This window comes from Kogia breviceps, chromosome 9 (assembly GCF_026419965.1).
Source record: "Kogia breviceps isolate mKogBre1 chromosome 9, mKogBre1 haplotype 1, whole genome shotgun sequence".
NCBI classification, from domain to species: domain Eukaryota; kingdom Metazoa; phylum Chordata; class Mammalia; order Artiodactyla; family Physeteridae; genus Kogia; species Kogia breviceps.
The window spans coordinates 102,437,152-102,463,610 of NC_081318.1; the positions used below are offsets into that span (position 1 = coordinate 102,437,152).

Consider the following 26,459-nt stretch of genomic DNA (forward strand, 5'->3'; position numbering starts at 1 on the left):
GTACACAGCTGTAATCACTGACCATTATTTATCCGTGTTTTCATCTGGTCTTCTCAAATGCTACTGTTTTCTTCAATATTCTACCGAGTGGATGGATCACAATTCTCCCACTTCTCCACGTAGCTGGATATATAAATGTCCAGCTGTTGGGGGTTACAAGTGCTACAGTAGCAAACCTTGATGTGTATCTAATTTTGTTTTGTTTTGCTACAGACAAGGCTTTTTCCAGCTCTTCTCCTCACTGCCATGTTCCTATATCTCAGAATTTTGCAGAAGACGATGACAGCCAGTGACACTGCAAATTTCCTATCAGGTATTGTTAGAATTATTAGGGCTCATCCAGTAAGTATAAACTAGAGCACCAAAGGCCCCAGTGTTCGTTTTCACGAGCAGAGGATGAAAGTCAAGTGCAAGGAGTGTAGTGTTTGATGTCTAGGTTTATATAATGGCACAACCATTAACTTCTCTGTGTCAAGGTTTCCGTATCTTGGAAAGGAGGCTGGTGATAGTAACTCCATCCTAGGGCTGAATATTCTAAGTACTACGTGAGATAGTTTTGTAAAGTTTCTAAAATTGTGCCTACAAGTAAGTAGTCAAAAATGTCAGTTATGGCCATTATTATATTTTTTATGTGAATGGTCTCATCATTTCTTTTCCCCCCTTGTATTTGGAATTTTGGTATTCCTATTACATTATCAATTAAAGATTGCTAATTTCATTAATTTTATTTCCAGGTGAGGGGCCTGAGAAGCAGCTATTAATAAGTTCAATGGTACCTAGTCACATAAGGTGACCTCAGACCTTCACAACCAGTAACTAATTTAATATCAGGGAATTCATTTGGCAGTGGAGAGCATCTGACACTGCAGTAGGTATTTATGTTAACATCATCTTCAGAAGAAACTGAGCTTTTGATTTTGAGTCCTCAGTGTGCTAGGTTTGTTGGCATTAGTTGACACAGTCTACCAAATTAAACCAACAAAAACAGAAGAAAGAGGATGGCAGTCATCCTGCACTGGCCTAAAAAAGGACAGCCCAGGGCTTCCCTGGTGGCGCAGTGGTTGAGAGTCCGCCTGCCGATGCAGGGCACACGGGTTCGTGCCCGGGTCCGGGAAGATCCCACGTGCCGCGGAGCTGCTGGTCTGGTGAGCCATGGCCGCTGGGCCTGCGCATCCGGAGCCTGTGCTCCGCAAGGGGAGAGGCCACAGCAGCGAGAGGCCCGCATACCGCAAAAAAAGAAAAAAAAAAAAAAAAAAAAGGACAGCCCATTATCACCATGGAAAACAATATTTATCCAGGAGCCACACTCTGCAAAGGCACAGGCTCAGCCTAGCAAATGCAAAGACATACACAGGTGGTCTTTGCCCCTAAGAGACGTGATTATAACCTAGTCCATTTTCTTTTCTTCTCTTTTCTATTCTTTTCTCTTTTCTTATTTTGGAGGGTGGAGGTGAGTGTTACAAAATGTTAGCTACAGTATTTGATGTATAGGCCTACCCGGGAGATGTGATGGGTTCGGTTCCAGATCATAATAAAGCAAATAAAGCACATCACATGAATTTTTGGTTTCCCAGTGCACATAAGAGTTATGTTTACACTATAATGTAGTCTATTACCTGTGCAATAGCATTATGTCTAAGAAAAAGCCAATGTGCATGGCTTCATTAAAAAATATTTTATTGCTAAAAAATGCTAACCATCAGTGAGCAAATGCCGTTGGAAAGGTGTATCCATAGACTTGCTCAATACAGGGTTTCCAGAAACCTTCAATGTGTAAAAAAATTAAACATCTGCAAAGCACAATGAAACAAGGTATGCCTGAAATCTGATATGTCATCACACTTTATGAGTCTCAATAACGTATACAGCAGAGCACAAACACGGGGGGAAAGAACTTGCCTGTGTTAATTTTAAATTGTGCTATTAAAATATTCCAAACAAGTTATGCCCCCAAATACAAATACAAGGTTTTGCTCAATCTCTACATTTTACTGGAGGCTTCCCCTGTGAATGAAAATTATGAAATCACTATTATGTATTGTAAGCCCATCACCAAGTTTTAAGTAGATGGCTAGATTGAAGGCTGCTTTTGAATAATTATTAGATGAATTCCCACTAAGCAACTCACACAAGGTGCTGAATCCAGGGAGGGAGGGAGGAGAGGACGGAGGGAAACTGAGTAGTAGTTCTGCATCCACTTCCTGTTTCTTTCTCTAAGCTTTTACCATAATACTCTATCTTTTCTCAGAGCCTCCCCTGTCTGGAAAGAAATGTATTTATTCATACTCCAAACTTGCTACTGGTCTCCCCGCTCGGAACACTAAAACGCAGTCATAACCATGGTGGCGGCGGGGGGAGCCTCATTTATTTCCAAATTCCTCTCTTTCCCGGCTCATATTCATGACCTACCGTGTCCTGTCCTCTCCCCAGGCGCCAGGAAGTTGGGCCACTTTTAGTGGGAGGAGCAGCTCTTCATACTTCGGTGAAATAAGTCCAGTGAGTCAGGCAGCCTTGGAAAGAGGCACGTTGACTGAACTAAGAGACGAAAGAGCTGCCGAGTAGAAGAGAACATGAGGGCTCATTTCCCCCAGGAGAGAAGAGATGAAGCTGATTTGTAAAATGAATTAGTTAAGTGGATGGTGAAGTGCGGCAGACTGTCAGAGCGCTGGCTTGGGACGCAGCTGGGGATGCAGTGCTGCCGGCATCCATAGCGCGAGACAAGGGTAGCTCTCAGCTCCACTGTCAAGATCTGTGGGGCTCGAACTATTGTAATAAATTAGTAACTGAGGCTGATCCTGCTTTTCACAATGAATTGCCAAGCTCAGCAGAAGCAAATGGACAGTCCGCGATTCATACTGGTCCACAAATGAGGAAACTTTGGCTCAAAAAACCTGTATGTAAAAGATCGATATTTGGGGGACTTTCCTGGCAGTCTAGTGGTTAAGACTCTGTGCTTCCACTGCACGGGGGCACGGGTTCGATCCCTGGTCAGGGAACTAAGATCCTGCGTGCCGTGCAGTGTGGCCAGAAGACAAGACAAAACAAAACAAACAAAAACATTACTTTCAGAAGTAAGCGTGCTTAAATGCATTCTAACAGTGAAGCCAAGGAAAAAAAGCACACACTCAAAATGCAAGAGAAAGAGCGCTTTCTTCATTAACGTGAAAGTTGTCACTTGAAAATACAACTGTTTCTAGGGGGGAGGGATGTAATATTCCCATTGTCTAAATTTCCAAGTAGAATTTTATTTTATTTTTTAAATTCATTTATTTATTTATTTGATTTTTTTCAACATCTTTATTGAAGTATAATTGCTTTACAGTTGTGTGTGAGTTTCTGCTTTATAACAAGGTGAATCAGCTATACGTATACATACATCCCCATATCTCCTCCCTCTTGTGTCTCCCTCCCACCCTCCCTATCCCACCCCTCTAGGTGGTCACAAAGCACAGAGCTGATCTCCCTGTGCTATGCGGCTGCTTCCCACTAGCTATCTGTTTTACATCTGGTAGTGTCTATATGTCAATGTTACTCTCTCACTTCGTCCCAGCTTACCCTTTCCCCTCCCCGTGTCCTCAAGTCCATTCTCTATGTCTGGAATTTTAAAACAAGTAGTAATCCTTAGCCTAGAGAACACCATCAATTCCCGTAGGTTACAACGATAGCTCCTGGAGTTATGCCCTGATGGAAAACAATGCAGAGCAGGAAGCAGAGAGAAGACCAAGAAGTAGAAATAACCACATGAAATTTCTGCCTTGACCATGTGGCTACAGATTCAGGTTCTATCATTAATGCTCCAAACGATCTCAGCAACATAATCAAATATACTCATTGATATTTTTCTACAACATTGTACTTTTTTCCACATGGCTTAATAAAACATGGACTCTGTGGTCAAAGCAAATGATTTGAGAGAGAACGAGACACTCCCATTAGCTATTGAACATAAGTTCTGGTGAATTCAGTGGAGAATAAATTTCAGAAGAAAAGGGAAAATTCCCCATATCCAGTGTTTCTTAATTTTCAAACTACTTGAGTTAAATAAACATAATGCAGGAATCATACATTTTTCTGACAACCTTTACCTGACAACTCAGGCAAAGACGACACTGACATTCCACGTCCCACTTAGAAATCCCACATCTGAATTCATGATTTCGAATTAAGAAAGGAAATACTAATAAATTCTAACGTTATTTCCAGTACTGTATTTGTAACAATTTAAATATCTATACTCTGTCTACACTGCCTAACCCCAAAGCCTGGAGAACACTGTCAGAGTAAATCAGGTAAGCTAAAGGCATTCCATTTAACGAACTGGGCTCTTAAACACAAACTGACGCATCTCCGTACATATTTATAAGGCTTGGTAGTTATTATTAGGTCGTAATTGCAGTTGTTCTAACACCTAATAAGCCATGGTTGGAAAAACAAAGGCAGGTTAATTTGTGATTTCCTGTACTCATTCAGAGGCAAATTAAGTGTCAAACAGCTAATACAGAGCATATTTCATTTTCTGAGATTCTAATTTAATTCTGTACCATATCATTGACGCCTTAATATAGGGTGGTTTATCTAAAAAGAGGAGCAATTTACAAACCTCTTTCAATAGAATCATTAATGATAGGATATGATAGCATAATTATTGCAGTGTCTGCCATCCTTCTAAACAGAGACCTGTTGGCATTTCCATCATCGACAAACAGCCTGTTTCAGGAGACTTACAATTTAATTTTTGAAGTTGGCACCAGAAGAACAATCATGTGTACGAAACAATGAGAATATCCCCAAATGTTGTCTACGTATAATTAAAAATATTTATTCTAAAAACTCCGTAAGCTCACTTGATCGCATTTTCTAGAAGCTAATTATAAAACAAGCATTTTGGAATTCAACTTCTAGATAAAATCATTTTATTTTTCCAGGCTACTGCTTTAGCCCCTTGGCAAAGATGTGCTTTTAAGATTTTAGTAACCAAGCTATATTTGCCTCGATTACCCTCCACGCCTAAAATGATCGGATCACGGGCATCTACATTTGCATCACAGAAGGGGTACCAAAGCATCCCGGGGATTCGGGATTGAGCCAGGCCAGAAAAGAATCTCAATATTTGTCATGCCCTCAATTGTCCCCATGCTAACTTTCGGCATCTGCAGAACGCGATTTCATTGAACTCTTGGATTTGCGATTTGGAGAGTCCGGTAAGGCAGGTCACTTCATTTCCACAGAATGAAACCAATATATGGAAATTTTAAGTTGACACTTCCCAGCACAGGCGAATATGCAAAGCGAGATTGGGAGTCAAGCTCTCTGAGTGCTGGTCCGCTGTTTCCCAGACTGGACACCTTGAAGGTCTACTGAACATGTTTTTACCAAGTGCCTGGCCAAGGGTTAGGCAATGCCTGCAAATCTAGCAGAGGCAGTGACCGCTAAACAATAATTGACCGGGCAAGAGGATTCGGCTGCGATAAAGGCACACAGGGTTCTCTGAGGAACAGCCTCTGGGACGGCCGGCAGAGGTGATTTTGAATTAGGCCTTGAGGGTGAGGAGTTTGACCAGTGTTTGCCATGCAGGGAGGGAAGAGCAAGGAGGGTAATATAGACAGAATGTCGCATTATATAAGGCACAGAGGTGAGACTGACCCTAGCTTCCCAGAGCCTACTCCATAAGCTCAGTGCCTCCACCCAGGACCCCGCTATGCCGAGCGGTCCCAGGAGACCACAAAGCACGTGCTCAGCACGCTCTGTGCCCAGCAATGACGTTCCCCTAGCACCTCCAGAACGTGTGTTGGGAGGCTCAGGATTATCTACCAGCCTTACATCATGAATCTTTGGTAACTAAACATTTAGGCAGCTAGAGAACAATTTAGTCAATTGCTGCAAAATTATCCTAAAGCTTGGCTGAAAAAGCAGGAAGGACAACCATCCGTCGGTATCTGAAGGACACTGGTTCCACAACCCTCACGGGTACCAAAAGCCATGGATCCTCAAATCCCTTATATTAAATGGCATAGTGTTTGCGTATAACCTATGAACATCCTCCTGGATACTTTAAATCACCTCCAGATTACTTATAATGCCTAATACAATGGAAATGCTCTGTAAATAGTTGCCAGTGTGCTGCAAATTCGACCTCTGCTTTTTGGAACTTTCTGGAATTTTCTTCTCCAATATTTTCAATCCAAGGTTGGTTGAACCCTCAGATGCAGAGCCGGAAGGCACAAAGGGTTGACTGTATTAAAATCTATAAAAATCCCTGCTCAGCAGTCCTGTAGAAAATGCAACCCTCTCCCCTCGGATTCTCCAAACTTGACCTGCCTTATCCTGTGGTGTTTTTAATCTCTAGCGAGCTAATTCTTTAGATATAGCGATTAGGGCCTAGAACATAAAGTGTGATCTATACGAGTGCTTGCTGTTCTTACATTCTACCAAAGAACCAAGACCTGCGATTTTTACTGATTAAATTCATATTTGAATTTAATTACAAGGCAAACCGTAATGAACACAGAGGAACTAGTTTATTCTATCATAGAAACTCAGTGTTTGAAATTTCTCTATAAGATGATTTTTTTTAAGAGTGAAGCACTCCAAAATCCCATAGGAAATCTGATTTAAATTACTTCATCACTTCAGAGACTGGAGTCTGGGAGAAATCAGCTGTCTGCATCTCCCAGGCCCGGTGGGCCCTTGCTGGCTCTGTACCACAGGGCAGATCCTCATCTGAGACCCTTGTGGTCGCATCTGTACTGCAAAACTTTGGTAGAGCAGGATGAATTCCATAGCAGGTTTCGGCCTGAAATTGTAATTTCCTTCCCTTCGTATTAGGGGGCTTTACGTTGGCGTCTTGGTTTTATTTGAGTGTATTTTTAGCAGGCTTTAGAAGCCTGTAAATACTTACTTGTGTTCTAGTGAAAAGTTGGGGAGAATAAGTCACAAGTTTCTGCATTCTCTCTCCCTAAATATCCACTTCTCCTTTAATGCTTATAGAAATCTGAACACAGATTTATGACTTAGCTTCAGGCAAATCTGCTCTGAAATTACAACTCAGGAATGGCAGATGGATCCAAAAAACTGTGGGTAAAATATTATATGTGTACTTGGGCATATAGTTAGGGTTGTTAATATCAATTAATTCTGTTCACAGAGGAGGACTTGTTTTAAAACAACTTCATTTTTCTTTGGCAAATATGTAATTACACAGCTGTAACTAACAGCCGTGGAGATGCAATCTACCATCCAAATAACTAGCAGTATTCTTCAAAGTATTATTTGGGCTTTTCTAACTTTACTGTCTCAGAATGAAGGGTGATTACCAGATATGACTACATGTAAAATCAAGGCCATTCATAAGGGTCAACAGCTCCCAAAGATTGACTCCCCTTGTTATAGTATATATCAGTTTTCTGGACAATACTGCAAACGAAGACCATTTTAGTTTAGGTGAGGGCTATTCTGAATACCTGATCTTCTTTTCCCCCTAACCTGAATACGATCACATTAATTTCCAGGAGATTTTCTTCTTCCTTTTTTTCTTTTTAAATTTTTATTTTATATTGGAGTATAGTTAATTAACAATGTTGTGTTCGTTTCAGGAGTACAGCAAAGTGATTCAGTTATACATATACATGTACCTATTCTTTTTCAAATTCTTTTCCCATTTAGGTTATTACAGAATATTGAGCAGAGTTCTCTGTGCTATACAGTAGGTCCTTGCTGGTTATCTGTTTTAAATATAGGAGCGTGTATATGTCAATCCCAAACTCCCAATTTATCCCTCCCCTGCACCTTTCCCCTTTGGTAAGCATAAGTTTGTTTTCTAGGTCTGTGAGTCTGTTTCTGTTTTGCTCACTTGTATCATTTTTTTTTAGCCTCATAGGTGATATCTGGCTTTTCTTCTTCCTTTTCTAACGTATGTTATCACCCCCATTCTCTCCTTTTATCTTTGTGTAAACCATGTGCTCGATCACATTTGCCATTTTGTTTGGGTGACATTCCCATCAATCAAGTGACTGTTGGTGTACACACCACAGGGTCTATGAAAATTTACCATGAAAATTTCATTACGATGCATGCATCATGATCTCTGGAACAGGACTTTCCTGTAACAGAAATTGGGAGCATGAAAAACTTCACACCCACTCTCGACCAAATACATATCCTGAGTGGTAACCTTCCATTATGCCCAATTTTTAAATTTAGTATTTACAGCCCACGGAACACATGTCACCAAAACTATAGAAGAAATACTTGCCAGGCACCTAGTGTGACAGGCCTTCTTCAGGAAGCAGCAGGGATTTGCTTCAGTGAGTCCAGGAACATATAGGCTTTTTGCTGTATTTCAAAAGTAAATCTTAGACTTCTATCACACCTTCAAAGCTCAGTAGCTGTGCTGGTAACAAAAATCCAGAGATGGTGAAAGCCAGTATTTTGTGCTGTTTCTTTGACGGGTAAAGTGGTAATACTTACACGTGCAATGGAGGGATCGGAGACGGATCGTAATGGTAACGACCCTCGTGGTGTCTTGCATCGATTGGAACAGGAGGATGGAATGCAGGAAAGAGATGAGGAGGGTCTGAAAAAGAAAGAAAGTACGGCCTGTATAAATGGAACACTCTGAAATGGAATGCCAATCTGTGAAACCACACTGCTAACACAGTCTTCACAACTGATGCCGAATCTACCTGAAGAATTTGTGGAAGAATTCTTTACGGTTCAGAACCAAGCAGATACTAATACCAGCACCTGAGGCAGTAAAGCCTCTGAATGCGACTTGAACACAGGCAGGAAAGCAAGAAAGAGAAACAACACGTGTCCCTACCCTGCAAGAGGCCGGCCAGGACTTCCCTGGTGGCGTAATGGTTAAGAATCCACCTGCCAATGCAGGGGACACAGGTTCGAGCCCTGGTCCGGGAAGGTCCCACATGCCGCGGAGCAACTAAGCCCGTGTGCCACAACGACTGAGCCTGCGCTCTAGAGCCCGCGAGCCACAACTACTGCAGCCCACACGCCACTACTACTGCAGCCCGCCCGCCTAGAACCTGTGCTCTACAACGAGAAGCCACCGCAATGAGAAGCCCGTGCACCGCAATGAAGAGTAGCCCACGCTCGTTGCAACTAGAGAAAGCCTACACGCAGCAACCAAGACCCAACACAGCCAAAAATAAATAAATTTATTAAAAATAAATAAATAAATAAACGGTAAATGCATTCTCAAAAAAAAAAAAAGAGGCTGGCCAGAGGGCAAGGGCCGCCACAAAGCCAAGAAGAACAGAGTCCAAGACACTTTTTAATTTTTATTTTTGGCCTTGCCACGCAGCTTGTGGGATCTTAGTTCCCCAGCCAGGGATTGAACCCCAGGCCCTCGGCAGTGAAAGCACAGAGTCCTAACCACTGGACCGCCAGGGAATTCCCCACTTTTTAATTTTATTTTTTATTTTACTTTTTTTTGTGTGTGGTACGAGGGCCTCTCACTGTTGTGGCCTCTCCCGTTGCAGAGCACAGGCTCCGGACGCGCTCAGCGGCCATGGCTCACGGGTCCAGCTGCTCCGCGGCACATGGGATCCTCCCGGACCAGGGCACGAACCCGCGTCCCCTGCATCGGCAGGCGGACTCTCAACCACTGCGCCACCACGGAAGCCGTCACTTTTTAATTTTAAAATGACACTGTCAAGTGAGTTTTAGACAAAGATGTAATATCACTACTAGCTTTCATTTCTCCCATACCCATGATGCTTTCTAAGGAAAAGAGTCATGTTCAAAAGTCCCTGCTAGGACAGGAGTAGAGACACAGATGTAGAAAATGGACTTGAGGACACCGGGAGGGGGAAGGGTAAGCTGGGACAAAGTGAGAGAGTGGCATGGACATATATACACTACCAAATGTAAAATAGATAGCTAGTGAGAAGCAGCCGCATAGCACAGGGAGATCAGCTCTGTGCTTTGTGACCACCTAGAGGGGTGGGATAGGGAGGATGGGAGGGAGACGCAAGAGGGAGGGGATATGGGGACATGTGTATATGCATAGCTGATTCACTTTGTTATACAGCAGAAAGTAACACAGCATTGTGAAGCAATTATACTCCAATAAATATGTTAAATAATAAACAAAAGTCCCTGCTAGAATCCATGGCACGTATACACACACACACATACACACACACACTTTTTAAAATTTTAAATGCATGATCCCCTCCATCTTGTTCTAGGTCAGGCCTCCGGAACCCCAACACAGGGGCAGCAAATCTACAGGCTGGCCAGAGAAATGCTACATGGCCTGACAGAGGGGAGTTTGGCGCAAACTGAAGGTTCCTTCCCTGCAGCCCCAGCGTTCCCCTGGGACTCACACCAGCCTCCCCTCCTGCTCTCAGCCATCACTGTTTTGGGGTTCCCGTGCATGCACGTACTTAAAATAGTTCTCTACCTCCATTGACTTGCCCTGATTATCTCTGACAAATCTGAAAATAAACTTTTTGCTAAATAGTGATTCACTGCAAGAACTGAAAATAGTTTTATGAGATTTTACCATGAGAAGCACCACTGATACTAAAGTATTTCCCAAGTTTCAAGAAGCAGTAAAGAAGTCCAAAATCAGGAGGTGAGCCTCCACGGCTCAGAGCCCCATAAGACAGCAAATATACAGGAACTCGGAACTCGGGCTGCAAATGTTACCCGCCACATGTGGTCGTCCTGGAAGCCTGCATGCACCTATCACGCTGCTGTTGCTCAAAACACTCCCAGGAATTGACGTGTACACCAAACGTGCCTCAGAAGGGCTTTGAGCTGCTTCTAAAAGTCTGAAGATGTTGCCTAGTGTAGTAGGCGGCAAAAGCAATTCCAAATGACGTCCTGCAAACAGGCTCTGAGCGATGGCTGGAAAAAGTGACACAGAACCTCCACGTGGGGCCGGGGAGTGGGTGTATCGAACATAGATTAGGGTGTGACTGCACCTCCCACTGTGAACCTCCTTAAGTCCCGGGGGTGACCATTATACATGTGTTTGTTGAATTCACGTGGTTTTCATTTTCCTCCCTATACATTTCTCTTTTTTTCCCAAATTTTCTTCAGCAAGCATCTTTTAGAATGTAAACAAAAGAACTTAAAAAAAAATAATTATGATGTCTTACTTTCCTTTTTTGAGACTTTGCCCCTGTTGCCTTCCTTTGAGAATCTAAGAATATGGTAAGGAGGAAAAAATGAGAAAGAAAAACGACTAATGTACAGCATTACAGCACTATGGAGGCACCCCAAGCCAAATTCCACCAGATTTAGAACCCAGAAGAAGAGGTTCTGCAGCACTGAAAATGTCAATTACTCACTGTATTTTATGCTTGTTATACGATAAAGCAGGGAGGGAGCGATACAAGGGAAGAAACGGAAATATCTTAGTGATGTCTCATCATTGTCACCATGATATCATAACGTACAACGCTACTACAAATCCAACAGGTGAGGGATAGGCTGACTGCCTGATCACACTTTATACATTTTATAAAGTCCATATGAAAAAATCACTTCTATTTTAAATGCACCACTTAAGATTTAATATGAGAGGATGTTGGAATTGGTGTTTTTTTTTTTTTTTTTTTTTTGGTAACACAAATCTTGATAGTTTGTGTCCTAAGTTGAAAAGTTTACCCAGCAATGTCCTGCAGAGCCCAAATGTCCTATTTCATTTAACCATTTTGTTAGAAAATGATGTATCCTTCCTAAAACAACGTAAAAGTGAGTAGAGTAATCTGTTTCGTGAGTTTGAAAGTCTGACACTTACTCAAGGAATGTTTCCTGATTTTAAATTTCGAGCAGGCCCAAATGAATCATTGGCACTCGGGATCGGCTGGATCACAGTCACGGGGACTGGGGGTCGGGGAGATGGCCAAGAGACCCAAGCGTAGTCACATGTGTCATGGGCTCTCGGAAACCGGAGGAATAAACCTACTAGAACTGGGTGTAAATTAAGCATTCATGCCGTCTGACACACCCCCGAAGGTTTTTCCCACACATCATTTTATACGGCGTTTTGAGGGACCCTGTGATAACCGTGTCAGAGTTGGAAGATATTTTCACTTATTTACTTCCTGGCTCTTGGCTGTTTGCTGTGTGATTAAATTCTCTGCAACAGATAAGTCGGTGTTAACTGTATCTGCTTTTCTCTATGTGGGTGCAGCTGTGAATTAAGAAGAAGCACAAATCCAGATATTTCATACACACAAGGGCTCACAATGTGTGAATTTATTCTACATTCAATATATGCCTCATATATCCAGGAAGTAACAGTCATTATCTTCTATATGAGTATTTATAATAACATTGCAAAGATTATATGCATAGGGGGTGAAAACCAGGCACATAATTCAATAAAATCAAAAGCATGTACCCAAGCAGTATAAATCTTTACCCCAAGGAAAACGACAAGACTATTATGGATATTTAAAGGCATTGCCAACCTTTTATTTTTAAGAAATTAACAGGATTCAAATTCACTGTCTCTCTCACCCTCTCTCTTTCTTCCAGAATGAGAGAGAAAATGACCAAGTATTGAAAAAATATTTAAGAGAAAAGGGTTAGGGTGAGGGTTAGGAATTACTGGGGCATTTAGTAGTCATTTTTCCACTGTTGAGTGTGTTTTGTGAGTTTAAAAGTTAATTCTGAACGAAAGTATGTGATGCATCCTGCAGCACTGTTTACTCGAAGTGTTTGTTTAATGTCCCAAGGAAATTTATGAATTCCATATTCTGGAATCAGGTTAAATAAAGAGCCAAAAAATATGGATAGGATCTGATTTCATCAAAGACATCTGATTTTAGTTTAAGCATTTTTATTTCTATTTGTTTCCTTCTCGATTTAGTTGAATATAACTAAAATAACTATTGGTCTCCTGGACCTTTAGTAAAGTCTGTGCGAACAACTGTACCTCATGTCAGTCACCAGTGGAAATCACACCTCTTGAGCCGCTTTCTGGTAAAAGCAATGGAACAGCCCTCTTCCAATTCAAGACACGCCTGACCACAGCGTAACAGTAAAAATGAATAATAAAAGGCAGGACAAGCATGTCCTTTAACATATGTGGCATCACATGACATCAATGCCAACACACCTCTCAAAAAAAGGAAATGCTGCGACTCCTCACACATGGAGCGTTTCCCTTGCATCTCAGCTGGCCGTTTCTATGTGGAAGATCGCAGTCTATTCCATCACGAGCCCAAGAAGCTGTCCAAGAAAACCCACAGGATGAGAACAGGCCCGTGTCGCCAGCAGCCGCCATAATTACCCACCTCCGGGTTTATTATTTACACATGAGCAGCACAGCTGCAGAGCATTGTAACTCAGGGGTATGTGTAATAAGTCACCGCACCGCAGCCATCTCCTGCTCTGGCCCTTGACAAAACACCACGTGATGACTTTTCCAAAGTCGGGCAAAAACTGCTGAAGCAGAAGGAAGTGCCACTAAACCTGGCTCCCTCCTATTTATCATACAATTTCCTGACTGATGGTTTCCACAAACCAGCTGCTAAGTGCTGTGTACTCTGCTGTCAGCAAACTAACGGGCTAAATGGAAGACAGGGAGAATAATGTGCAGAACTGGCGGAATCAATTTTACTGAAGGCATTAAAATTCTACCAGGTGGGGGAAGTCTGAGGAGCAGTGAGAAGCAGTCAGCTGTCCATGCTTTGGGTTGCAAAGATGATTTATTACAGACTCGCAAGAGGTTTGACTATTGGACCAAATTCCTCTTAGACAAAACGGAGATGTGCAGAGCGCCTATTATCCTAGGCACGAGTGGAAGAGTCTTTAAACCCCATAAAATACGTAACTGGCTTGACACATGTTTAAATTGAAATGCATAGTAACGATATTTGTGCTGGGTATAGTTGTCAGTATCCGATTTCATGCTGGCTGTCATCAGGCTGTGCCGTGCGCCTCTCATTAGGAATAAGAGGCATTGATTTTTAGGTCTCCTCACAGCAGCCTGGGTTGATCATAAAACCTGTAGCCGGGAAAAGACACTTGGAGGTTTATCTGCGGTTGTTGCATCCTTCTCCCAAGAAATAGTTTTAATACCCTCAGGCTATGAGATCTCTTGGATGCCATTCTGGAAAACTGTCTTTTAAGGTTTGAAATTTACATACAAAAATTGTAGACTAAAAAAGAGAGATCAAAGGCTGCTCCGTTTGTGCCCTGAAGGAGTAACTCACCAAATGATATTTGAGTGGCCTGAAAGTGCCCAGGAAACAGTACAGGAGGACCCACAAGAGTAAACCGCCCAGGGCATAAATTCTCCCGGCTTATTTAAATCCTGAAGTCATCTGTTCACTGACTCTGGAATTTATTCTAGACCTGCACTAGAGATGATTTTCCTTGTCACCGGGGTCAGCCCTGCCTGTAGGAATGTCCAGTCCCCTCCAATTCACTCGATCACCTGCCATCAGTAGACATGTTAAAACCCAATGTGGGGGGCTTCCCTGGTGGCACAGTGGTTGAGAATCCGCCTGCCGATGCAGGGGACGCGGGTTCGTGCCCCGGTCCGGGAGGATCCCACGTGCCGCGGAGCGGCTGGGCCCGTGAGCCATGGCCGCTGAGCCTGCGCGTCTGGAGCCTGTGCTTCGCAACGGGAGAGGCCACAACAGTGAGAGGCCCGCATATCACAAAAAACAAACAAACAAACAAACAAACAAAAAAAAAAAAACCCAATGTGGGCAACATCCATTATGCCAAAACCAAAGGAATCATCCAGCATCTCTCAAAGGAGAGGTCTAAAGAGGGGGAGAGAGGGGCCCTGACCACTCCGATGAGATGCTGGAGTGGCACCCAAGCGCCAACTCTGCCTCTTCCCCCCGCTGAGTGTCTCCAATCATTACCTTGGCACCTGCAAGACCTTTACCAGGGCTCAGTGGCCTAAGGAACACATCACCGTGTGGACGGACTCCACACCCGGACTGACTCCTTATTCAGACATCCTTGTGTTCCTGCCTGTGGACAGGATTATATCGTGGACGGGAACATGCCTATGGATAACACGGCGCCAGCGAGGGGCTCAATCTACCTCTCTGAGGACAGCCCCAGATGCCTGACTGGGAATGTCTAAAGCATGTGGCCCTGCTGGTCTGTTATGAGCAGAATCTAAGGCGTGGAACCCCAAAGTGACCAGCTGTGGACTTGCTGGACATCCAGATGGCATCATCCCATGAAGCACTGTGCTTCATGGAGCATCAGGAACCTTCTTTCCAGTCCTACATGCGTGTTGTGTGGAGCTGGATGCACCTCCAGAGTCGTTAGTGTAGATCATCTTGTTTACAAGACCCTCTGTAATGCGGTACAAGTTTTAAGGAAATGCAGTTGTAGTATACTCGAGACATCTGATAGTTGCCTTATATAGAAAAAGATCTATTATTTTGTCTCTTTATACCATGGCAGGAACCTTAACTTGTGGAGCATACGCTATGGGGAGCAAAGTCCTGCACTGGGCAGTTTTTAAATTTCTTTTTTTAAAATTAATTTATTTACTTTATTTATTTATTTTTGGCTGCGTTGGGTCTTCATTGATGCACGTGGGTTTCCTCTAGTTGCAGCGAGCGGGGGCTACTCTTCGTTGCGATGCACGGGCTTCTCATTGCGGTGGCTTCTCTTGTTGCGGAGCACGGGCTGTAGGCACGTGGGCTCAGTAGTTGTGTCTCATGGGCTCCAGAGCGCAGGCTCAGTAGTTGTGGCACATGGGCTTAGTTGCTCCGCGGCATGTGGGATCTTCCCGGACCAGGGCTCGAACCCGTTTCCCCTGCATTGGCAGGAGGATTCTTAACCACTGCACCACCAGGGAAGCCCCTGGGCAGTTTTTATAAATAAAGTTTTATTGGAATACAGGTACCATTTCGTTTGCATACTGCATATGGCTGCCTTCAAACTGCAAACTGCAGAGACACAAGTTGGAGAGCTGCGACAGAGAAACACATGGCCCACAAAACCTAATATATTTCTTTTGGCCCTTATGGAGAACGGTTTGACAAACCCTGTCCTTAGCATACCCCAAGAAAGTAATTCTCAGAAATGTTTACAACTCAGAAAAACCACACACCATTTTTTTTCTTCATGGATACGTAGTTTCTGAGTGATAACACTGTATGTGTGAAATACTGATATGCCTATTTGTGTGACTTAAAAAATCTTTACAGTAGAAGTGTCCAATCTGACAATTATTCAGAAAAAGGATACTTATCCTGTGATTTTATTTATCATAAATAAATTCTAAGATAAAAATGATAATGGATGAAACTGACTCTAAGTCTAGCAAATGATGGCAATAAACACTTAATATTTGCAAATTTAAGTTTCCTTATAAGTTAAGTAAAACATACACAAAGTTACGTAGAAAGCTGATTAACAAACCTATGTTATGTATAAAGCCCAAGCAATTTTTACTTCTGGCAACCACCCAACATTCCTGACTCCTCTTTTTTTTTGGCCTCACTGCACGGCATGTGGGATCTTACTTCCCTGACCAGGGATCGAACCCATGCCCCCTGCAGTGGAAGTGCGGAGGCCTAACCACTGGACCACCAGGGAAGTCCTGGACTCCTCTTGTATAAATATCCATGGGCATTCCCCCACTTTTCAGATAGCAACCTATTATTTCTTCTGTGCCAGCATGCAGATATATTAAATTAATCTAATATTTTAAAGAGATCTAAGTGTTACCCAGCACTACACTCTGGCCATATCACAATCCATCCAGGCCATGATCTTTTACAAACATAATTATGTGTTTCTACAAGAAAATCATAAATAGTCCTCTGCAAGTAAATTAACAAGAAATCTGCCTTTACCACCTCAAATGTATCCTGGGTAGTGAACAAACAGTTGAGCTCTCCCTTTCCTGGTCCCTTTTAACTTCTTTTACCCACTAGTCTTTCCAAGTTTCTCAACTAAAAATCACATCCACTGGATTCCCAATGGCAGAAATAGACCACATCTGCCTACTGACCGACCAATAAAATCCTTCCATCCAGAGTCTCTGGAATGTGCCTTGCCTATGATCCCATATATATGCAGCATTCATACTTTTGTTGTTTCCAGCTTTCCTGCCAAGATCAGAGAAAAAAATAAACAGAGGGAAAAGCAGCAAAGAGAAATAAGAGAAGGTTTACAGCCATTATACTGAAACTGCAAAACTGTCCAAGGGAAATCACATGAAAACATATAAGGAGTCACTACATTTAAAAGTGACAAATCCATTTACTTGAACTATGCTAATGGTGTATTTTCTTATGAAGGCATGGAAATTAAAAGATGGAAATTCTTACCAGTGACAAATTCTTATGTGAATGACCATTTTTTTTTTTGTATAGCACAATTTAAAAGCCAAATTCAAAGTTTCAAACATATATATTGGGATTCTTAACCCTGATGAAGTGAAGGCAGAGAATGAAACGTTTCCAGGAAAGCATCTGGTATCTCAGCTGTAACTATAGAAGCCTTAGAGACACAATGAATTCAGAAGTTGCCTGGTTTACCTAGTAAACCAACAATTAACAATGATGATGAGATCTCGAAGCTGTGTCCTGTCTAAAATAAATCAACTCAGAAAAGAGCTTCCAAATGTTTTTTTTTTTTCAATGTTGCAAAATTAGCAGAAGCAGGTAGCAAAATGTAAAAGCAAAGGAATACAATGCTTTACATTTCATAAAACTCACGTCCGTTTCTTCATGGGGTCCTCTTGACAACCATAAACTCATCATTTCCAAGGCTTTATTATTATCCCCTTAAAGTCTCGTTGTTCTTTGTTTCCTATTATCACACGATCCTGAGGGCTACGAAGGGACTATTCCATTATCTGCTCAGAAAAGCTAAAGGATGTACCCAAAGTCACAGAAACCAGAGCCTTGTGATGCAAGTTGGTGCTTTTTCTATGCCACCACCAGAGGTGGCGCTCCCAACACAGCCCCAGACACCGTCGTGGAGCCCCACCTCGACGCTCAAATCCTGCTCCGAACCAGGAACCAGGAAGAGCTCTCAGGCACACAAACCCAGGCCTCCTGCACGGTAACTGCCTGGGCTGAGGCTCGGAGCGTCAGAGAGCTCACCTTTCCCTTTCCCTCCAGAGTTCCACAGCAGAGAACAATGCCGCTAACTCATTGAGAAACCACCCACCCAAGTGCGCCCTGAGAAGTATTTTGAAGGCACTGGAAAACCAGCAGTGACCTTCAGGGTGTGCTGGTTAGAGTCTGCGTAGCCATTAAATAATGAACGAGGTCCATACTCATTCCGCTCAAAATCAGGCGAGAAGCTGTCGCAGAGTAGATTACAGACTCTGCCTCATATAACCTCCACCAGCCACCCCATTTTAGTTCCTGTCCATCAACAGCTAAAGGTCTTCGAAGGTTTGCCCCATTAATAGAAATTAATAATACTAAAACAATCATGAGTAGAAGGACAATTAGCGAATACTTTAATGTATGTCAGGTGCCGTGCTAAATAAGCCTTTTTACGCTCATGACCTCATCTATTCCTTCCTTTGACCCTGGAGAGCAGGAAGGAGTACGCCCATTCTTCCAGACAAGGGAACTGGTTGAGGGCCTTAGCCAAAGAAATGAAATGCAGGGAGAGAGTGGCAGGGCTGGTGTCCTTTTTACTCCGAAGCCCCTACTCTTAGCCACTCTGCTTCTTACCATGACACGGGCAGAGCTCAGGCTTCTAATCCTCTCTTCTCGAAACTATATTCTCCAGACTTACAACCATGGTCCTCCCTGCTCCCCAAATGTGCAGGGGTCCAGGAGAGCCTTCCCAGCCCAGCCCCACCCTTTACCAGGGCATTCAAGGTCCCCGACACCCCAGCTACATTCAGGGTACTTCCCCCTCCGAGATACACTGCTGCCTTCATTGTTATGGCTTATGCTGTGCCTTGCTTGAGAAGTTCTCTCCCTTCTCCGAATCCAACTCTCTCTTCAAGATTCAGTGCAAATGTCACCCCTTCGGTCAAGCCTCCCTGAGTCCCTGTGGGAACCACTTGCTCATTTTCCCCTTCTGCATTCTTCAGGTTATTGGGGACAGCCCCGGACAACCTCTATTTGCCCACTTCTCCTCTCTCCCTGATGCTAAGCGCGCTGAAGGCCCGGTGTTCCTACTCAGAAGCTCTCCCTCACACTGAAGCCCACGCTGTACGCACAGCTGTGGCGGATAAGCGCACACACACAGGAGGGGCACTCACTGTGTTCCTGGACCACGGCAGGCCACTTGGGGATGAGGCCCTGCCCTGGCACTGCTGTCAGACCAGAACAATCTGTGCTCCCTCCCAGGCTGTCTGGGGCCCGAGGGCAGAAGGGGCTCACTGTACCGCACACCCAGTGGGAACTCAACGAATGTTTCTTATCAGAAAGGCGAAGGAGGAAGGAAAGACAAGAAAGGAAACTGAGGCCAAATAATAGCAGCAGTGAACCAGGCCCGTCTGGCACTGCAGGACCCTTCCACCTACCAAACAGGCCAAACCAGGGCACCCCAAAGGCCCCACCATCTTTCCGAATCCTCCCCATGCAGCTTCCAGGTACCCGCCACCCCATGCTCAGAGCCACCTCCAGCCAGATGCCTGCATACCCTGAGCTAAATCATAGCTCTGAAGTTCACCTTCTATCCCTGCAAGGCTGCCAGCTTCCCGCCAGGCTGGAGTCACCTCATGTGGACGTGTGGTGTCCTCACCCCATCCCACCCTGCCATCCCCCTAAGATGGAGCAGACAATGGTGGGCACTCAGCAGTAACTGCCCCACGTTGGGTCTTTTTCAAGACGCTGAATGTCCTTTCCCACCAAGGAAACGTGGACGCTCCAGTGAATTCAGGAGACTTCAGCAGGCTGCTAACACCCATATGGAAAAAGCTCTTTGCCACAAGAGGTTAGAGGTCAAAAGTTTAAAAGCTCATGACAGAAATGACAGGGGCCCCTTCACCCCCTCTCCCCCTTTTATTGTCAATAACATCAAAGGCCCTGGTCTGTTCTTAATGCTATTATTGTTACGCCTTTGGAATCCATTGAAATTCCAGCACGTTGATTGCATACTGGGAGCCCTGAAAGGCTCCACTTTCCTGCCCCTTAAACCCTGAATTCTCACTGCCGCTAAAGCACCACGAAGCAGGAACACACAAAGCTTTTAAGCAAAGAGTTTATTTAAGTGCTTCTTTCACCAGGATTGTAAAATAATAAAGCACTCGACAGTGAAGTGATTCCCTTGTACGGATGAGCAAGGAAATGGGAGAAAAGGGAGAGAATCTCCCATTTCTAAGGAGGAAAGAATGCAAGTACCAAAACATTCCCGATTTTTCTTAGATGTCTCTTTTCCCTGCAATCTTACATTAGCCACTATGCATACATTGTACACACGCCCTCAAAGACGTCGGCTATGTGAGCGTATATCAGATGGTATCGTATGAGGGAAATAAGTATCTGCTAAAGGATGGTGCTCTGAGTGCCAGCTATGGTATTTGCACCTCTGGCACCCCCACTGTTAATGATTAGATAGTCAAAATTTGGAAGCTCTCAATACCCGAGGCTTCCTCTGGCCCACGAATAAAGGCTGCGTTTATAGAATTATTACACTGGGGGGGGGGTGGATTGGGAGATTGGGATTGACATATATACACTACTATGTATAAAACAGATAACTAAGGGGAACGTACTGTATAGCACAGGGAACTCTACCCGATGCTCTGTGGTGACCTAAATGGGAAGGAAATCCAAAAACGAGGGGATATATGTATACATGTAGCTGATTCACTTTGCCTTACAGCAGAAACTAACACAACACTATAAAGCATCTGTACTCCAATAACAATTAATTTTTTTAAAAAAAGAATTATTACACCGATAGCATGGACCAAGAAAGGAGAAAATTCAAAGGAAAAATAAAATCAAAACCTGTTTCAAGTTCATCACAATACCACGCCTGAACTCTCTGTCCACCTTTATGGGAACGTGAGGCCCATCTGACGGTCAGCCCTTCAACGGCCACTGTCGTGTGACTTACCTAACCACCTCCCTCCTTCCCTCTCCACGCACAGCCCCCCGAGCTGCACTCGGGACCCCTTCCTCCACCCTGATGCTGCCCTGTGCACGCTCCTGGGTGTGTGGACAGAAAGCCCAGAGCTGCATGCACGGGGGTCCACAACTACCACGGACCTCCACTCCCCGGAGTTCACACCTGGGACTTCCTTTCTTGCTGGCTACCCTTCCCCTTCTTCCCTCCCTCACTGGACTTCTTATCTTGATTTTTTTTTTAGCCCCATTCCTTGCGGGATGCCGGATGAGTTTCAGGATTTCTCTGACCCACTGTCCCTGAGAGCACCTGCTGGCATGGCAATGCCCTTGGACAGTGAAGCTACACTGCAGACAAGAGGCACTGGCCTCCCCGGGCTTCTGGTACAACCCCAGCCCTGTCCACAGAGGACAGAGGGACAGAGGCCATTCCTGTCCCTCTTCCTCTTATGTTTCCTACAGCCCAGACGAGCTGAACTGCTGAAAAACCTCCAAGAGGAATCCACATGGTCAGCATTCTACTTCAGGACAGGGAGGAATGGAGATCTGGGGGCGGAGGGGGGGGGGTTGTCAACAAACCTTCTAGTGTGTTCAGGTGGGCACGCCTTCCTGGAGAGGTCAGTGGTCTCGAGACTGCTTTCACTGAGCAGGGCTTTGTCTGGGTCATCTGCTGTCTGTGTTTCCCTAAGGCCCAAGCTCTGCCGCCCTCTTCCCCTATTGCCACCAGGACAGCCTATGCCCACCTCTCCTGTGATGCTTGACAGCTACACTGCCTCAGAGGGTGACCTAACTGGAGGTTCTCCCCAAGGCCCTCCATTAGGACTTGACAGCTTCTTACCTTGTCTCAGAAGACCCAGGCTCTATATGTTTTCAATGTGATCTCCATGTGGGTCCTCTCCTTCCTCTCCCCAAAGTGACCCTGGTTTCCAGACCAACCACGTGGGACCCAGTCTTTACAAACTATACTTGGTAAGTATCTAAACTCAGTGATGTCCATCTGTGCCTATGGGCCCCTGAGGACAGACAACATGGTCTACTTCTGGAGTCCATACCTACTTCTGGTACCCCAGTCCACTTACAGTCTCAGGGACTAGAGCCCCGATACATGGGTATGCACCTTCCCCGGTACCAGTGGGTACATCCTTACCGAGAGGACCCCATCCTGCACCTCCTCAATGAGCTTCCACTTGTCAGAGAGTGGAGCCCAGACACATTTCTAAGGAGCAAGGATGCTTCTCACACTTTGCTCTTTGCAAGTATTAACAAAGACTCATCACACTTTGCTGTTTGCAAGTATTAACAAAGACTCAAAGAGCGATAATATGAGAACCCCAACGTATGTAAAACAGAGCATGGGTTTAATAACTAATACCACTCAGCAGACAAAATCGATGATGCCCTGCTGGTCATCTCGGAGCCAATATATATTTGCACATTTATCACCCTCTCACTATGAAACCTTAGAAAACCCATCCTTCAGTTTCACCTTCTCAGAAATCAGGAGAAAGCCAAACAGGCAGCACCACTGAACAATGCATGCTGCAGCCCTTAGAGGGCTTGTCTGTGTTCTCCATCTGCACGTGCAGCTGAAAAGGCTTCCCATTTGAAACCATATTTTACAGAACTGCATAGAAACAAATGACTATCATCATAATACAGATTTTTTTCACACATAAATTAAAGCCAATAAGATTGAGCCCTCCTTACTCCACAAAGTTTTCCAAGAGGCCAAGTGACAAAGGTGAAGGTTGTTCACAAAATCTAAAGTCCTCACGTTTAAGGGGCTACTGTTATTTTCTAAGTCCTTCGTCTTCAATGCAGACACCCAAAGGGACATTGCTAGTCAACATCTTTACATGAGCATATGCAGCTTTGGACCTCATCTGAATGCTCCACCCACGTCCCTCCCTAGCACTCAAGCCTTCACCCATCATGAGGCATGTGAAGGTTCTTCATCCCTTGTCTTTAAGTAATTTCTGTGGCAAACACTCAACTCTGTCCCCCAAATTCCAGATCAGCCATACACTGTTGTCAGCTCAACCATTAGGGGAGGGCAAAAAATGACGGCCACAGAGACGTTCAAATAATAAACAGCTATCATCTTTTGAGCATTCACTCTGTGCGCAGGGTTACCCGAAACGCTGTCCAGGTATTTTTTATTGACATTACAAGACAACCCAAGGAAGGAGGTATAACTACCCCTGCTTCACAATGAGCAAACAGTCATCAGAGAAGACAGGAAGCGAAAGGCACTATTAAAAAAACAAGACAACATGGAGTCGCTTAGGCTAAGCTCCACATCACCAAACCCACCAAGCTGAGACCGAATTATAGTTTTGGCCTCCCCCGGAAATGGAATCTTAACCTAGTCGATCAGAAATCACCTGGTCAGCACTGGTGACGTCATCCCGTCCCCTCAAGGAAAATGACCTCTGTCGCAACCATTCCACTTTCTGCTAGTGTAACTCCCTGTCCCCGCTCCCTTCTGCCTATAAAAGTCTCTTACTTTGTACCACTCCTCAGAGCCCCCTCCTCTCTGCTAGGTGGGATGCTGCCTGATTCATAAATCGATGAAAAACGCCACTAAGATCTTTAAAATTTACTCAGTTGAATATTGCTTTTCGAACAGCCCTCAGGTAGGAAGTGACAAAGCTGGACCTCAGGTCCAGCCTGACTGCAAAGCCACCTCCAGAGCCAGCTTCCTGGACATGCAGCCCAGGCCCCCATTCAGAAGGCCCCATGCTTGGCTTAATGCTCTGCTGTCGCCCTCTTGAAATTCTTCATAATTTTTGAGCAAGGACCGGAATCTTCTTTTGACACTGGGTCCCACCAGTGACGTAGCCTGCCCTCCCAATACAGCTACACTTCCCCTCCTGGGTACTCCCACCACTTCACGCTTCCCCATAACAAAAGCCACAAGCAACTAAAGGCCATCACTCACAGACACCTTCACCCCAGGTCCTGAGGCAGGAGAAGGGTAGGCCTTCCTTCTGGGGGCCTCGTCTCAGCCGTACATCCTCTGGGGTCCATCATCCCCGCATCACCTCAGACACTTCTCCCAGATACCGGGGACCCGGCCCACATGTAGCAGCAGGTCCCCGGCTTGCTTGGCCAGGTGGACCCAGGCTGGATCCCCTATGACACGCTCTCTCTAGCCTTCCCCATGGCTAGCAAAATCACCCCGCCATCCCCCAGCCATCCAGAGGGCTAATTGGCTTGTTTTCATCGAGACTGAACGAAGCAGAAGTCCCTCTACACATAAATAAATCACAATTACTAACTGCTAGACTGGAGCGGCTCTCTCCTCCCCTGTGGCCTTGGCAGAGAAATTCCCAGTCCCACCAGGGCAAGCAGAAAAGCCCCAGACTGGCCGGGCAATATCCGCTGGCTGGGCTCCGTTTATTATTTAAACAGTAACTTAACGACTCTTCCCGGAGGTGAACGAGGCCAAACTGTTTTCCTTTGCTTCACAAAGCAGAGATGCATGGCTTATTTGAATGTCTCCAACGTTTACTTTAGTCCCCCAGTTAAATACCTTCCTCCAAGCAGAGTCAAACAAACAGTTCACTTCATTAGAAAGGCAAACAATTTAGCAAGAGAATACCAGCACTTGAGGGGGACCCGCACTGGGCCCAGAAACCCTCTGCCCTGGGAAGGAGGCCTGGGCTGCAGCCCTGGAGGGAGGGCAACACGTGCAGCTCACTTCAAAAGCCTTTTCACAAATACTTCACACATTCACTGGTAATTAACAGATAACCCCTAAGAGATTATCGGCCCAGAGGCTGAGAGCCCTTAGAGGATTATCCAACTGGGCCTCTTTCTGGAGAAGGCAGAGCGTGGAAGGCACACCCTTTCTCTCTAGGAGTACGAGTGGATCAAGTCTTCTAGGAAAATGCCCAAGTGAGCAGCTACCTACCCCCAGTTTAAAAGAACGAACCCACATCCCATGGAAATAATATGCATCTGAGCCACAGCTGCAAAGTTGGTCCTGGGCGAAACACCACGGCCAGGGCAGCCGGGGATGGCACTGATAGAAAGTGCAGGAAAGGACCAGGACAAGAGAGCAAAGGCCATGCTGGGTGTGTTCTCAGGATTCCAGCTCAGAAGCAGGAGTCAACACTCTCCCAACAGAAACTTGGCGTAAACTGGGGGACAGGTCACGTGCGGGTTAAACTGCTGCTTCTCCGGTAGCTGTGAGAGCCCAGAATGGGGTAGGTCGGCGGCCCACTGACGCATGCGGCACCTGTGGACAGCAGTCTGGCCGTGACCGCTCCAGCCGGGCCCTGCAGGCCTGAGCTGGGAACCCCTTGACCCACACCTGTCCCCAGCTTCCTCCAGGCCACTGCATCTCAGGCCTTCATGTCACACCCACCCATCCAGGGCACAGGAAACCATCTGGGGCTAATATTAGAGACTTAGGGATTGACATACACACGCTGCTATATTTCAGATGGATAATGAACAAGGACCTACTGTGTAGCACAGGAAACTCTGCTCAATATTATGTAACAACCTAGATGGGAAAAGAATTTGAAAAAGAAGATATATGTATGTGTATAACTGAATCTCTTTGCTGTACACCTGAAACTAACACAACTTTTTTTTTTTTTTTTTTTTTTTGGTGGTACGCAGGCCTCTCACTGTTGTGGCCTCTCCCGTGGCGGAGTACAGGCTCCGGACGTGCAGGCTCAGCAGCCATGGCTCACGGGCCCAGCCGCTATGCGGCACGTGGGATCTTCCCAGACCGGGGCACGAAGCCATGTCCCCTGCATCGGCAGGCGGACTCTCAACCACTGCGCCACCAGGGAAGCCCACACAACATAGTTAATCAACTATACTCCAACATAAAATTAAAAGTTTTAAAAAATTAAAAATAAATAAATAAATAAAAAACAGAAGGGATCCACTTGCTTTTTTCTCTAAGAACACACATACCTGCCACCACTGCCCCCCACATACACACATATCACAACAGGAGACGGTAACATCAAACAAAAATGGTCCAGGCTGGGCAGGCATCCCTATTATACTTGAATTTGTGGTTTCACCCATGTCCTGCTTGTGCTGAAAAGGGTCAGAGTAAGCAATTCCAGTACTTATGGCTTTTAAGAAGTTGGTAAACCTCAAATGCCAACTGCAATAAATCATACAAGTCTCTATTAAAACTATAAATCACTCATGAAATTTAATACTGTCATGAAGAGTAATTAAGTGCTAATGTAATAAATCTACAAAAGAAAAAAACACACACACACAACAATGCGGAATTTAAAGAGCAGGGGAATGCTTATGTCTTCGAGCTTTAAGACACATCTTTGTGTCCCCAAAAGGAAGTCTCCCTGTTTCCCTATCCACATCCAGTGGTCCTGGTGGGGGGAGGAGTAAAAAAAATCATGAAAGAGCCACATGACCAAATAAGCTCAGGACTGAGAGCCTATGCCGTAACGCCCT

The 26,459-nt window shown here is 44.8% G+C and overlaps 1 protein-coding gene across 1 annotated transcript in view; it reads right to left on the reverse strand.

Annotated features, from left to right (window-relative positions):
* GLI3 (GLI family zinc finger 3) overlaps positions 1-26,459 on the reverse strand; it is a 295,745-nt gene that overhangs the window by 116,113 nt on the left and 153,173 nt on the right. Inside the window, exon 4 of the mRNA XM_067042882.1 lies at positions 8,467-8,572. Within this exon, the coding sequence (XP_066898983.1) occupies positions 8,467-8,572 (106 nt within the window). The remainder of the gene's footprint in view (positions 1-8,466; positions 8,573-26,459) is intronic.